Genomic DNA, 16,280 nt, shown 5'->3' with positions numbered 1-16,280 from the left:
CAATGGTTTTAATATTTCTCTGGTAATAAGAGTATAGAAATATAGATTCCATCACTGCATCAAGTGTGTTGCTATATTTCTCCACTCGAGACAGTTAAATTTAAATACTTAATGCGCGAGTTTTGCTGAGCTTTTTAAATAATTTAGATTTAACTGTTGAGAGTGTAGAAATATCATAACACTGAGAACAAAGTTTTCTCACACTGATCAACAAATGTGAAATATCATGAAAATTAATTAAAGGTTATGCATGTAGTTTTCTTTGGTTGCACATCGGTACTTAGTATAGTTTTCTTTGATTGCAGGATAAATAATTTTTATGCCCCCGCTGTCATCGGAGGAGGCATTAAGAATTACCCTTGTCCTTCCTTACATACATACGTCCTGAAATTAGTTTCCGTTCTCTAACTTAAGTTTGCATCAGCCAAACGTCATTTAAAACTTATACACAAATATGCTTATTACCACAAAACACAGATCAAGTAAGAATTTCTGTGGCATAACTTTTACCGTTCTCGAGTTATGTCCCTTTATAATGTTATATGCGAGCGGGGGCATCATATGTGTCCCATGGACACATTCTCCATTTATTTTATTATACCTTTAATCTAAGTTATAAGGACCTGAATTGCAAGCACCACCATGTATATCTATCTGTACATCAACCCGTTTAATCCCCAATATTGTTCCTCACACTTTTCTCAGGAACTTAATGAACAGGATGACTTCATATCTGTTCAGCAGCTTGACAGTGGTGATTTGTAACCTGTGAGCACTTTTTGGATCTGTCAGATACCTACTGGTAATAAAAAAAATCCTGTTTGCCAATACTTTAAATTTTTTAATATTGCTTGAATACAAATTTTTGTCTCATCTTTCTCAGAAATCACTGATCAGAATGACTTCATATTTGGTCAGCAACTCCACAGATCTGTCAGACAAGTATTTCTTGATTTCCATTATACTTTGATTAGCAAGTGGGATGACAACATGTGCATCTTGTGTAGAAAATAAATTAACATGAATTGTTCTATTTATTTCCTGTTGGTCTAGAGTATCCAGAGACCATTGCTGTCAACAGATATAATGTGCCTTAATACAGTTCTTGAGAAGGGGCTTAAGGGTTAAATTTTTTTTTGTCATATATATTTGATGTGTTTTGTTAGTTTTATTTGAATTTCTCATGAAATTTTTTTTCTTCTTTTTCCAATCAGATTTGTGCTAGCTTTAATGGTTTCTTTAACAGATAATAAGGACCAAAGGAATGAAAATTTCACTTCAACATTGTACATAAGGTTTAAGTTTCAATCCAATTATTATGGAATTTTTCATTGGGCTTCTCTTGCTAAGAGCTTTTATTGTCTCAATGATTTTGCTTAGCTCTTATAGTCTTTTGGGCTGAGAGAGACCCAATTGATGTGTATCCTCCTTTCCAACTTATTTTACAGTTTGTTCTTATGTTGTGCTATTCCATGTCATAAGAAGGGTTAAAACCTCGCCAAACATTCAGTATGTGCTAATGTCACAAGTCAAGAGGCTGATATTAGGTGGTTGATCTGTCATTGGTTTTTGTCTTATGTTTTTTAATGCCCCACCTAGGGGCATTATGTTTTTCGTCCATCTGTCTGTTCTTTTGTCTGTCCCGCTGCAGGTTAAAATTTTTGGACAAGGTAGTTTTTGATGAAGTTGAAGTCCAATCAACTTGAAACTTAGTCCACATGTTCCTTATGATATGATCTTTTTAATTTTAATGCCAAATTTCACAGTCCACTGAACATAGAAAATGATAGTGCGAGTGGGGCTTCCTTGTACTATGGACACATTTTTGTTTTTCATTAATTGATTTTAGCATAAATCAGGCTGTTTGTTTTCTCTTTTTGGTGTTGTAATTGTTGATAATTAGGCCTTCATGGATTCCTTTTAAATTTGAACTGGTTTTTTATGGTTTCTTTTATTATCAAAGAGAATCGAAAGTTACCAAAGGGACATTCAAACTCATTAGTTGAAAATAAACTGATAACGCCATGACAGTAAAAGACCAAAAGACAAACAACAGTACACAAAACACCACATAGAAAACTAAAGACTGAGCAACACAAACCTCACCAAAAAGCGGGGTTGATCTCATGTGCTCCGGAAGGGTAAGCATATCTTGCACCACATGTGGCGCCATGTCAGTGATGAGTTATGTGAATGCCATGGCAGTAAAAGACCTAAAGACAAACAACAGTACACAAAACACAACATAGAAAACGAAAGACTGAGCAACACAAACCTCACCAAAAAGCGGGGTTGATCTCATGTGCTCCGGAAGGGTAGGCAATTCTTGTTCCCATGTGGCACCATGTCAGTGATGAGTTATGTGAATGCCATGGCAGTAAAAGACCTAAAGACAAACAACAGTACACAAAACACAACATAGAAAACGAAAGACTGAGCAACACAAACCTCACCAAAAAGCGGGGTTGATCTCATGTGCTCCGGAAGGGTAGGCAATTCTTGTTCCCATGTGGCACCATGTCAGTGATGAGTTTGTTATCATGTTTATTCATATTTTTATTAGTTACCTTAGTTTTTCTGTCTTTGATGATATTTGATAATTTTTCCCTTGCCTGTGATTGAGTTTTCATGGTTTATTCCAATTCATATGACTTTTCGCAGTTCCTTCCTATCTTCATTGAGTTTACAGGATTTAATCTTATCTTTGAAGTAGTTCTGGTTCGTATGTACTTGACAAGAAATCTTGACGCAAGTCCTTCAAATAACAAAGTTAAACTTCTCTTCTTGTCGAAGCATCAAATTACCTGTCAAGAGAAAACATAAACCTTTTGTTTATATGTCAGTCATCCCTTTTAGATTCACTTATAGATAATGTTTCTAGCGTAACCTGCCAAACCAATCGTCAATCCCTTTGTCAGTCGGCGGTTGAAAACCTGTCCAAATTGTCAGACCTGTCATTTAACCTCCAAAGCCCATGATAAATAAATCAATCGGAATTCTGCTGGGAAATTACTTTTGTGTTGCTACAAGGACAAATCAGCGATGATAGTGATAAAATAGTCACTTCCAGGGAAAACAAAAGTTTGAAATTAACTTTTTATTGACGAGGGTTGTCCATTGATGGTCAATGTAGAAAGATTTATTGAGAAAAAAAAACAGCGAGTGGAAAACTGTCTATCTAAGAACTAATTGATTTTGAAAAAAAATTGTTACGAAATGGTACACAGTACTATTTGAAAAGATAAATGAAGAATTGAATGGACAAATGAAGTAGATAATTATGATTTATGAAAAAATGCTCCTTGTATGAAATTAGAAGATTTGGTAATTATGATTGCCAATGAGATAACTATCCACCAGAGACAAAAGGACAAGCATGAATAGAACAAAAGGTTACCAGCTAACCACAACTGAAGGAATAAAACTCATAATGGAAAGTGAGCTTTTAAAAGCCCCAGATTGAAAAATTGTGAAACTATTCAAAAGGGAAAACTTACAGTTATTTTAAAAACAATAAACAAAAAGCAAATAAGACAGTCACAGCAACCAAGGACCATAATTTCTATAACAGACTCAAAATTTGGGACAGTCACATGAAGAAAGTGATGGGGTTAAACATGCTTGTGGGTGCTTTACCTTTCTCTTTACTTGGGACAATGATGTAACAGTTAAAAGGGCTTGACTCGTCAGATCAGCATGAAGCACTAAATGACATAATTCATATCTTAGTAATGGAAAAGTTAAATATTATGAGGAACAAAAAGTCTTATATTATGTTTATTTTGTTTTCAGGTGCTGGTTCACTTACAGTATTACGAAGAACAAGCTCAAAGTCCAAAGTGGGCTCCACTAGTAGTAGTCGAACCTCAATAAGTACAGAAAACGATTCCTATGCGAGTGTCGACCTAGGTGTTGACAAACTCCCTCCTACAGATACCCCCGATGCTTCCCATGTTTGCTCAATTAGGTGAGTATTTTTGAGGCAGTTGGACATCAGTCTTTTAAAACTCCATGTGGTGAACCAACCCCGTTATGTTTAATTTTGGTAGAGGTTCCTGATGTAGGTACCTTGGTATGCAGAGTTGTCAGCAATAATAATTAGATAAAGTACCAACTTGACAACAACCCTTCATGAGACTGCAATTTTATTAAAATACTGGTCAACACGTTTCGCCTGTCTGACATCATGAGGACAATTTACATACAGTTTTTCAAGTGTAATTTTTATAAATTGACATGTTTGAAAATAATTAAATGTTGTTGATTGATGTTAAGTTAGAATCCTGTAGAATAGTCCACATGTCCCAGCTATAAAGACAAGTCAGTGACTTCAGCCATGTGTAATGCAACAGGACATTTTGGTTATCATGAGGTTAGTTACAGTGATGATTCCCAAAGAGAGCAATCCACTAGACTGATTTTAACAGTGGTTGAAAGTAGTGCTAAAATAGTCCATAGGTGCTTGTAATTTGTATGAGACTAATTAATGAACCGTCTAATTGTCCATTGGTCATTCAATTCTCAAAGAAGGATTAGAAATGAGGTAGTGACAGTGCTTACAGAACATAGAAATCTTGTGTTTCAACTTGGGACTCATCAATTAAGTATGCAGGAAATTTAAAAGAAATGCTTGTTATAATGTGGTCATGTTTTGGCAGCAGTATTTGAAACTGAATTATTTTTCTTATTTGATAATGAATAGATAGAAAAAAGTAATTTTTAATGTAATAAAAGTACTAAAGGTTTTATACGATGAGCATCATTGCATACTGGGAAAATTCATTTTTGGTAATTTTTCAAATATTTCGCATATTTAACATTAAACTAAGTTTAAACTGGATGCCTATTTAGTGGTGTGCCTCCCAAAACATCCATTTACGGACTTTTAAGAAATACAGAAATGTGAATGAAAATACAAATTTGAGATGAATTTTTTATCTTCCAGGTTACGAAATTTAATACGAAGGCTTCAGAAAGAAGATATTTCAAAAGAAGATTTGCAAAGGAATTTAGAATATGCAGCATCTGTGTTAGAAACAGTGTATATAGATGAAACTAGGTAAGATGAGTTGTCTCCCATGAGGATGAAAAAGTACTTCCTGTTGCTCATAGTTGGAAATTTTGTACTGTGAATTTTTTTTTATTTGTGGAGTACCAATTTTATAGATTTCCATGGTATAGTTAATCTATGGATTTAAATCTTCTATGAAGGACAATTTGTTTGTATTCTTTGTAAGCCAACTTTTGTAAAACCACAAAATCTAGTTTTTCCTCAATCCAGGAAAATTAGTACCAAAGAAAATAGATTAATTCACAGAATATTTAGTTGTCATAATCTTCAAGTTGAGGAAAATTGTATGACAAATTTTAAAAATCAACTTCTTCTTTAAAGACAAAATATAAAGAAATTTTATTCAGGATAAAGATTATGAACAACGAGGAAGAGAAACAGCAGAAACTTTAGAAAGAAGTGGAAAAAAAAAGATCTTTGAAATACCATCTGCTTTTGAAAGTCTTTTTGCAATTTAATAGAATTTAAGATCTATTAGCTAATGAATGGTTCAAACATATAGTTAATCAGAAATTGCCTGTAAGCACTTTCATCAAAAACACATTATTCATTTTCAAATTACTACGTATTGCGTAATGTTATATGTCACCAAATGGTAAAATTTCATTGGTTAACACACAGAAGGAGGAAAAATAGAAAAGAATCCAAAATAACGGAAAAAATTAAAATCTGTATACCGCAGAGTTAGTCGGATTGGCCAGACTGGTTTTTCCCATGTTCGAATTTTCTAGTAGAAGATTTCAGGACACATAAATCACTCCTTAGAGAATGTTATTCCAAATTTATTATTGCGAAAACTACCTTAGTATACGTGTTTTAATGCAACTAGATAAATGTCTTCGGAGTTTTATATTATGTTTAGTTGTGTTAGATATTGAAATCAAGGTGGTTTTCTCAATAAAGAGTTGCGCTCACAGATTTTTTTTAACAATGATGGTTTTTTCACTTGTAGGGCAATGTAAATTCTTTTTCTGGATTTTCACAAATTCTCTCAATCAGATAATATTTTTATGACAAATTGTGCTATTAGATGGTTAATGTTATTTCTAAAATCCTTTAATTTATTACAGAAAACAAAATAAATGTGTTTGTTTGTTAGATCTGCAATTCTAATGAGAAGTGAAAATCAAGGATTTTTTTCTTTGGCCTAATTTCTTCAGAAGGGAAATAATTTGCCTTATATTCTGGATTATCACAAATTTGTGTAAAAGTTTTGAACACTGAGTTTGATTTGTGATTGTTAATTTACCATAAAAGATATATCTATTTTAGGTTTATAATGAAAGGTTCATCTACATATGTATTTTAGGTTTGCAATAAACAGTACATCTACTTAAAATAAACTGTACATCTATTTTAGGTTGACTCTTCCTTTAAAAGGGTAATCTTTGAAAATTTACTGCTTTAAACATTACTAATTTTGCTTTGACATGAGACCACTGATTAATTAAACTTATTGAACATTTGATTTTTCGAGGGAGGTTGTTTGCCAATCAGTTGAGCATTTAATTTTGTGTAAGGCAAAGTTTTTTCTTTAATTTTTTAATTCATAGCCTATGAAAAAATCAGAGGAGTTAGAAAATTTTAGGAGAATGTACTTTACACTGTTTCATCCTTTAAAGTCTATTGTCACTGAAGTTTAGCAGTATTTACATAGCAACCAAATTATGAGAAAATAAACAAACATTTTGATTATGTGAGAGGAATGTGGTTATTAATTTTACACAGTTTATCTCCCCTTGTTTGGAAAAGATGAAGACACTTAGATCAAATGAAATTTTAAAATTAATTATAAAAGTAAAAGGTTGATCAACAGAAAACATATTCAACTGTCTGCAGTTTGTAGCCTTATATATTAAAAATCTTTGGTATATTGATATGCATGGAGAATTTGACCAGTTATCTGCAGTCAGTATAAACTAAGGCAATGAACGAAAAATTAATCTTCTGGCGTATTTTCAAAAGATTGATTAAGAATAAGATGTAAAAGATTGAACTTTTCACAAAACATTTAATACATGAAACTAATGGGCCATCAGCCTTTTGAGTGAAATTAAATTTATAAATTCTGAAAGTATGCATGATGTTGCATCTTAATCTGTAATTTAAAAAGTGAACGTTAAGGGGATTTGCTGCAAATATTACTTAAAATTCTTTTTATTTTGTTTATTTACTCTCATGAAACATTCTTTATGGAAAGACATTTGAAGAAATGGCATCTTTGAATTAATTATCATGGCTAAAGTTTCTATTCATAATCACCTTTTTAGAGTTTATACAGCAATATTGGAAGCGATCTGTTTGCAGTACTTAAGAAATGCTAGCAATTATTTGCTGAGGCAGCAGCTTTTATGTAATGCAGTTTCAATTAAATTCTGATTGAGCATTTTCTATGAACTGGATATCTTTTGCTACAAAACCTGTTTTAAGAGGCCACATTGTCTATGCAAAATTGGGGATGTTTTTTAAATTCTTTAAGTGGCCTCAAAACACAAGTTTGAAGCTTATCCTTTTGGTAGCCTCATAGCACAAGTTAAGCTTTATAATGCATCATTAAGCTAGTTTCTGTCCATTTTACCAATTAGATCATGCAGTGCAACTTTCATATACAATGTTCAGTTAGTCTTGTCATTATTTACCAAGAAAGAATTTTAGAGTTATTATTCCTTTGAAAATTCCTCCTCTAGAGACAGTGAGGTTATCTCCCTTTTTGAAGGTGTACTTGGGACATGAAAGTTGTCTCCCTTTTTGAAGTTGTACTTGGGACACTAAAGTTGTCTCCCTTTTTGAAGTTGTACTTGGGACACTAAAGTTGTCTCCCTTTTTGAAGTTGTACTTGGGACAATGTCTTTGTCATCAGTATGTGTTTTGATTTCAGTACTAATAAAGATAGGAATGAAACACAAAAGTAAGTCTGACATTGAATGCCGTTTATGCATATTTTATCATTTATGCACATGTAGATTTAATACACGTCACTTTTCGTTTGCATCCAGTTTACAACGACCTCAGCAGTTTATATTATAGTTCAGTTACTAACATGCATTTTTGATTTTTGAATAGAATCATATATCTTTTCAGTTTTTTCATGTATTGGCAATCATTTTTGTTTTAGGAACAAGGATTTGTCATCTTAATCATATTTATCATATTTATCACATTGATTTATTTTTTGGTGGATTCACACTTTTCAGCTAGAATCCCAATACCTTTTAGCTAGCCTCCAAATTATTTTCTCAGCTACCTGCCAAACAAGACAGGTATTGATTTGATATAAGTATTTTTGAAAACCTTTTCTATGAAAGAGAATATTGCTGTATGATTTGTATCAATCAAACTTTCAAGATGGCCATCATCTTACTAAAAAGTCACAGAAGCCATAACATTGCCAATGTGATGACAGGAAAATGTGTAAGTTGGTCTAATATCATCATTTAGTAAGATGGCCATCATCTTACTAAAAAGTCACAGAAGCCATAACATTGCCAATGTGATGACAGGAAAATGTGTAAGTTGGTCTAATATCATCAGCATTTCATTGGAAATTAAATCATGATGACTGAATCAATGTGTTTGCAAAGGAAATATTTAAACTGCAACTTTCATACCATACTGAATTTCTCACCATCAGGAACAACATGTTTCTTCTTGAATATTTTACCCCATCTTTTTTTTACTTTTATGTGTTGCTGTTACGATAGGGTTATGTACATTCCTTGGAATAATTTGTAATTTTGACCATAGAGTACTCATGTAACAATATTTTCAGTTTCTTGTCTTTCATTGCAACAGTTGAAATTATAAGTTATCTCCCCTGGCTTGAATTTCCGATAGTTGTCTCTCTTTGAGCAAGGTATCATGTATATATATTTATTATGTAATAACTAACAATTGTGTTAGTCTGTCCATTTGTTTGTCCCATATCAGGTTAAATTTTTGGTTAAGGTACTGTAGTTTACCATGAATTTCATATTGTTGTCACGTCAAAGAGAGACTAAGTGTACATCATGATGTGAACTTTTTGAAATAGATGTCAAATTTGTTTTATTTTCTCAAATTTTATAGTATACTGAAAATGGAAATGTGCTAGTGTGCACAGGGCATGATGTCCTATATCATTTGGACACATGTTCCTGTACACAATTTTTTTTATTTTTAAAGAAAATAAGGCTTGTGACCCCCTATTTTTATTTGGTGTTTTGGAAGTATTTATGAAAAGCAATTCTCTCATTGAATTTTAACCAAGTCTATCTTTTAATGTTTCGTAAATAAGGAAAAATTAAGTTTCCCCTATCTTACTCATATAAAATAACTGTGATTTTGTTAATTTCAATGTATTTTAATGGAAAAAAATGTCTGTGAGACTGTGACCCCAGTTTTTATATTGAAATTTGAAAGTACATTGACCCAGAAGTCTTTTACAGAAGTTTAAGAAAAATCTATCGTGGAACATAGATATGCAGTTGTTTATATTTAAATAGTTTCCATTGAAATCAAATCTGATTATCCCCTCTCTTTCCAAGCATTTTACCCATTTTATACTGTTTATCTGCTGTGCTTGCAGCAAATATAAAAGTAAACTAATAAAATAAATTCCATTGCAACAGTTGAAATTATGTTATCTCCCCTGGCTTGAATTTCCTAGAGTTGTCTCTCTTTGAGCAAGGTATCATGCATGTATATGTATTTATTATTGTAAGAAATATTGTAAAACTAATGATGATTTCTATCTTGCAAACTTGAGGCCTGAAAATCTTGAAGAAAAAATTAAAATGTTTTTAAAAATTGGATCACAAGTTAATTGAAAATGCCCAACAATAAGGGAAGTAACTCTATTAGAATTTCACAAAAATGAAATAAGGAATTCCTTTGGATTATCCTATTTATGTTATGAGCATAAATTCTACTCAATGATTTTAAAAATAATCTGGTGATTGACAACAATAAAATATATGAATAACTTCGTATGGACTAGTTTGCGGAAAGGTTCAAAAATGATATTAGTATCTTTTACTCATAGTATGTAAATTAACTCCTCATAAAATTAACAATAAGATTAGAGTCATTTTTTTTTTTACATTCCTTAAGTAGTTAGCACAATCAAATTATAAATTTGGTTTTTTTTTAATTCTTAAATTAGTTTAAATTGGTATTTTTGATGACTTGAACAATGTTTCATACATAAAAATACTTTTCAAAAGAATCTAATGTCTATGGTTATGATAATATCATAATTTGCTTGAGCTTTATTATATGTATTTTCAAAAAGTTATAGATGCATGTAACTTACTGCAAGATCCTTGCATATCTAATATACATGTAGAATTTTTGTGTTTTATAGATTTTGAAAGCATGTAAATGTTTGAAACATTGTTCTTGTCATAAATTATCAATTGGTTTTTGGATTGTTTTCTCAAAGTATAATTTTCTGTATGTTTAAATGGATTTTTTTTTAATGTTAGAATTTTACCATATCTCAACTTATATCCATAGAACTTTACTAATAGTACATATATCGATACTATTAAGATTTACATATAAAGTTATTGAAATTTCAGGTATGCATTACACCATAAATCATACAAGTGTCAACAAGTTTTTTCTTGAGACTGATCACTTTGAATTTCATCTAGAGCTTTAGGACATTTAGAAACTCACTTCTGAAAGCCTGAAACGGATTTTAAAAAACAATTAAATATGGAGTATTTCCCTTCTTGGGAAGTATACTAGTTCGCTGCAGTGCAGAGCAACGGTGAGAAGTTAGATCGAAAACAAGGGTTACTTTAGTTTACAAACATTTCTAGCTTTATAATTACACTTGATAACGAGTACGTTGAAAGACAAAATACCATTATTAACTTTTATATTGATAAAAACCAAATATTATATTTAAATCAACAGGGATTTAAAACCACTAATTGTTGACTCGTCACTGAGCTTCATTGCCGCAAAGCAGTTCTACTTCCCGAAAAGGGAGATAACCCACTTCAAATTATAAATTTAGAGTTAAATTTGTGATTCCTGAAATGAGTTTCTGGAAAGGGCTATAATAAATGCAGTCAGTTTTGTACAGGTTAAACAGCTTGCTTCAGGTCACATTACCTAGATTTGCCTGAGTTCCGCCTGAGTTATTTTGACTTCAGCACTGAAGAAATTGTGATAGAATTGATCAGGTCAAAAAAACATATATGTGTTTATGGTAAGCAGACAGAGGTTAATTTTTGAGAGCCTAACCTTACTGTTTTTTCACTGATAAATTGGGCAAATTATATTTTCACCAGTATTGTTCTTGACAGTTATGTTCTTTTTGTTCAACTACTAGGCTCATGTCGAAAATCATCAACAAGTATTGTATAAAACTGAGAAAAGACATATCTGACTGACAAAAACAACTTTGAAAAACGGCCGCTAACAGATAAATATACGAATATGCTATACCTGATCCAATTCCAGATTCGGATAAGGCTATTTCTGGGTTTGCCTATCAAATAAAAAAAAAATAGACATGTCTGATTATTTTTTTGCCTTGCATGCCTAAAACCTTGTCAGCAGATGACTAGTATTCATTTTGTTTGAAACAGGATAACTTGAACTGAGAGAATTTGATTGTTAAATCATTTGATGCAAAAGGGATTTCAAATGCAGTATCTAGAAAAACTGCAAGAAAAATTTTGATCAGTGAATGCACTGTAAATTTTTTTTATAGCATACTGTATATGTGATGTACAATATTTAACTTTTGAGAAATTTTATATCATTTATTGTAGTAGAATTTTCTTTAGATACCAGTATCATTGCATTGCTATAAGAAAATGAAGTGAACTTGTCATTAGTTTTTTTCATATTTGTCTTTGATCTGGAGTTATTTCCCCTTTCACAAACATTCATTTCAGATGACCACTAATGTTATCTGCTACAAGATTATATTTGAGATATTTATTATTGAATAAAATTACCCCAACTGTCAGCAACTTGGAAAACCAAAGCCATTTTCAAAGCAGGAATTAGGTCATTCATAATTTGTCCTTCAAGATTTAAAGTTACCTGAATATCAGTGTTTCATATGAGTTGAAAAAAATATATGGCACTCGTAAGGATCACATGCATCTGGATTCTTGCAGAAAGACATGAAGTTGAGAACCTGTTATTGTCAGTTTTTGATCTGGGTTCAGAACTGGTCATTTCTGCTTATATACAATTGTTAACCCACTTAACACTTTCAAAATCTCAATTACATATTTTAAGGAAGCTGGAAACTTACAAATTTTATTCTTCAGGACATACTTTATCTGAGTGCTTTTGGTGTTTCTTATACAAAAAGATGGATTTCACCATTTCTGCTTATACATGTATTAGAAATCTCACACATTGTTTTAAAATGGATCTTACTGAAATTCATCTGACCTGTTGTAACAAATTGTGTTTAATTTCTTGTATGAGGGAGCTGTAAAATTCCAAGCACTTGATATGAAGGAAGAATGGCAGGTTCTGACCTTATAGTAGATTATCATACAACATCAACTCTTTCCCATAGTCCTTAGGTGACCTGTTGTAAGATGGAAATTCTTAAACCCAGTCCACTTTTCTTGGCAATTACACATATAATTTTATGTCCCGTCTCCATTTTTTCATACACAAGGTGAACTCGGCCAGCTGATAAATTGTTAACTTGTTTTTGTCATAAATATTTTTCAATGGCCATAAACATCAATCAATCAATCAATCAATCAATCAATCAATCAATCAACCATTGTGTTTATGCATCATGCATACTTCATTTTCAGAATTTCAAGGGTTATTTATTTCAAGAAAAGACAATTTAAGGTTGAATAATATATTAAAGTCATAAGAAATTTGTTTGAAATCATTTTCCAAAAAAACAGTTGAACTGTGAACTGTACAGTTCAAGCCGAAGAAATGTATTGAAAAGTAAATCCTGGAAAAATGTTAAGGAAATTGCCTGTATAAGTATTTATATAAGACAAGAAAACCTCTGCTTTTCCATTTTTAAAAAGTATGTATTTTAACTTTTGCAACTCTTACTGCAGTTCCTGAAAATTTGAATTTCAATGTTTTATTTTTTTTCACCCAGTACAAGCAATTTAGAATTTTCCTATTGATCTTAAAAAGTGTATAAATTGACCCATTTTAGCCTCTCGTCATAGCAACTTATTTTCAGTTCGCTATTCCATGGAAAATTACCAAATATATTTAAAGGTCATTTTCAAATGCCTGAAGAAACAAATATAAACAAATGAAAAAAATAAATTGGAAGAGGACATTCAAGGCTCCTTGATGGATAGTTAAGTTGACAAAGAATAATGAGTCCAATTTATATTTTCAAATTGAAATACAAAAGTTCCAACTAGAAACCTAGTTCTTGTCAAACGGAATAAAATGCCGTACTGTGTATGTTCAGTAATTGGGAATGATTAGTGGTAGCATTTCCGATGATTTATTCTCTGGTTTAGATTTGCTGATTTCCCCGTAGCGGTATCATTAATCGTCATGCGAACATGACGTCAGAGTAGAACTAACATCATCACCAGACTTGTGTCGGCAAAATCAATTGGCATTATCGTCAAAAACACTTTTCCAATATTCATTAGATATATGATTCTTGTCTATTTATACAGAGTTTTTCCAGGACAATGCCTTAACAGACATAGAACCAATCTGGCACAATTTTATTAATTGCGTTTCAGTAAATAACTCTAAAAAGATGCCATTCAGACGTGATTCCGCAATCAAGAAAATTATATATCGCTGTCAAAGTACACGCTATATTTTGTCATGTTAATAAAAAGAAGTGGAAATCTAAATTAGATAATATTTTGCTATCTGTTACTTTTTAAGGAAAATGAACTCTGTTGAGTTGACTGACTGTAGATTTAATGAAAACAGGGAACCATTTTGCTGGAGAGAAATTAATCTCTCTGTTATTGAAATTGTCATTGATGAGAGTTCTGTTTGACAGCAGGCATTTCTTTTTAATAAGAATTCAATTTGATATTGGTTAAATTGATACTGGCCAAACCATGTGAACTTTATTTGTGTTGTTAAGCAGTGCTGTCTTATTTACAATTAGTGATCTACTTCTGTAACAGTACATTTAGAAATGAAAGTTTTCCGTTTAAATCTTGAAAAAAAAGCATCTTGCAGTTACATCTTACAGGGAAAAAATTGAAATATGGGTTACTTTTATTTATCAATAATCCTGGATCCGCATCTGTACTTAATCTAAACCTTCTTTTAGTTATATTATAGTCCAGCCAATCTTGCATTTTGCATGAATTATAAGAAGGTCCATTTTAAAGAACTTCTAAATTGAAGTGTAGTGTATTTATGAAGGAATTTATGTAAAGCTCTTTGATTTCAGTTGAAATGTTTTACTTTAGGCCATTTGTTATATCAATGTGTTTTTGTCATTTTGATTTTTGAACTTCAATGTTTTGAAATTTGAATATTCTAGCAAATCTTACACATTGTGATATTTACATGTCATATATAATTTATGTTGTTTATAATTAAAGGATCAATCTGATATTTTCAATTAAAATAACTATTTAAAGACTTTTTTTTAAATATTATTTATACACCTGTCTACTATTATAAAGATCACAATTATTGACCTCTTACAGACATGTGACAGAGTTGTCAAGCCACAACTGGAGATTTGGAAATTTTCAGCTGGAGTTTGGGCTTCATAACTGGAGATTTTTTATCGACCTATTTATCGACGTACGCAATGGTTTTTTTGTGTGTTTAAACTGCATATCTTCTTTTTTTGTTTGTTAAAAAAACAATAATTTCATACCTTTCAACAACTCCATATCCATTTTTACTTGATAAAAATAGAAGATAAGGGGTTTTCAAATATTTATTCATTATATATAATTCAAGATAAAGTGATCAGCCATCATATAGAGTTGGCAGAAAGTACCTCTGATTTAGCTACATTGTCAACTTTGGTACCACTACTGAACAGTGGTGTTAAATTGATAGAGTTGTAGGCTTGCTGGTGGGTAGCTGTCCCCATAAGTTTGGTCAAATCATTAGGGTCACCACAGTCAGCTTTGCATGAAGTGTAGTAAGCATGGTCTTGACCCTTGGTACTGGATCTGCATCATTTGAAATCAGATCTCCAGGCAGAGTTGAATTTGGCTAGATACTTGGTCTTCTTTTACTTGCTGCTGGGGTATTTGGTGATATAAAAATACGGTTTGCATTTTGTCAAATTCTAAAATTTTAGAATAGTCCAAGACAACTGTACTTATATAGGTATTCCATTGGCTTGGATAGAAAACAAGCCATAAATATCATATTTGAGTTGATTTCATTTGTCTTTGAGGTTTAGTAAATGTTCCATGTTTTCAACAGCATCAAATTAAATCGTTGTTTATACAACTTGTACAATTTAATCCTTTGTCAGTATTTCACTTTTAATCAACCTGGCTTGTGTCTTAAACTTGCTAGTTGATCACTAGGTAATTGCCTATTATCTTTTATATATTGTTGTAAATACAGTTTAATCCTAAACACCTCAGGCTAATTTTACCTATTTTAACTTTTGACACAAAGTCCATTACAGGAAACTGCCGTTTTTCTCGGACTTTTCCCATATCAATTTCGAGTTTCTCGGACTTTTTCTCTGTCCGTATCAATTTTGTAAACAAAAATGTCTAATGAAAATTTTACGAGGTTGACATTTTCAAAAAGCGGAAGATTTCAAATTTTAACGGGAGGGACGGAAGAGGGTCTGAAAAGCGGGAGATTTTGACTCCCGCCGGAAGAATCACATGTATGCTCTTAGATGTCCTTGTCTTTTTATGACCTCTAAGCTTCTGTTTCATTTATGTCCTTTTAATAATTAATTCATATATAAAAATAAGATGTTGTATCATTGCCAATGAGACAACTCTCCACAAGAGACCAAATGACGCAGAAATTAACAACTATAGGTCACTGTATGTTTATATTACAATTATTTGCTTATGTAATTTTTTTTTTAAGAAATTGTAAATAACAACCGAAGCCTTTTTTCTTTTTTAATAAAAGTGATCTCAATGATTGAAAATGCTATTCTGTCAAATAATTATAAATATTTTTCCCTTATTAGTCATAAAATATAAATACTCTAGTTTTACTATATTTATCCTGAAAAAAAAAATGATGGTGTAATATTTGTAAGAATGAAGATTTATAATAG

The 16,280-nt window shown here is 31.5% G+C and overlaps 1 protein-coding gene across 3 annotated transcripts in view; it reads left to right on the top strand.

Moving 5' to 3' along the window:
• The window catches only part of LOC127718799 (dual specificity calcium/calmodulin-dependent 3',5'-cyclic nucleotide phosphodiesterase 1A-like), a 140,770-nt gene that overhangs the window by 99,796 nt on the left and 24,694 nt on the right, over window positions 1-16,280 (top strand). For 2 of the 3 annotated variants that reach the window (XM_052224864.1, XM_052224861.1), the window contains exons 3-5: window positions 3,793-3,967; window positions 4,946-5,059; window positions 7,950-7,979. In XM_052224864.1, the coding sequence (XP_052080824.1) occupies window positions 3,793-3,967; window positions 4,946-5,059; window positions 7,950-7,979 (319 nt within the window). The remainder of the gene's footprint in view (window positions 1-3,792; window positions 3,968-4,945; window positions 5,060-7,949; window positions 7,980-16,280) is intronic. The other variant, XM_052224863.1, reaches the window with a different exon arrangement.

This window comes from Mytilus californianus, unplaced genomic scaffold (genome assembly GCF_021869535.1).
Source record: "Mytilus californianus isolate M0D057914Y unplaced genomic scaffold, xbMytCali1.0.p SCAF_10, whole genome shotgun sequence".
In the NCBI taxonomy this organism is placed as follows: domain Eukaryota; kingdom Metazoa; phylum Mollusca; class Bivalvia; order Mytilida; family Mytilidae; genus Mytilus; species Mytilus californianus.
Note: the sequence above shows the minus strand (reverse complement) of the source record. Positions and strands in the feature narration are given on the sequence as shown.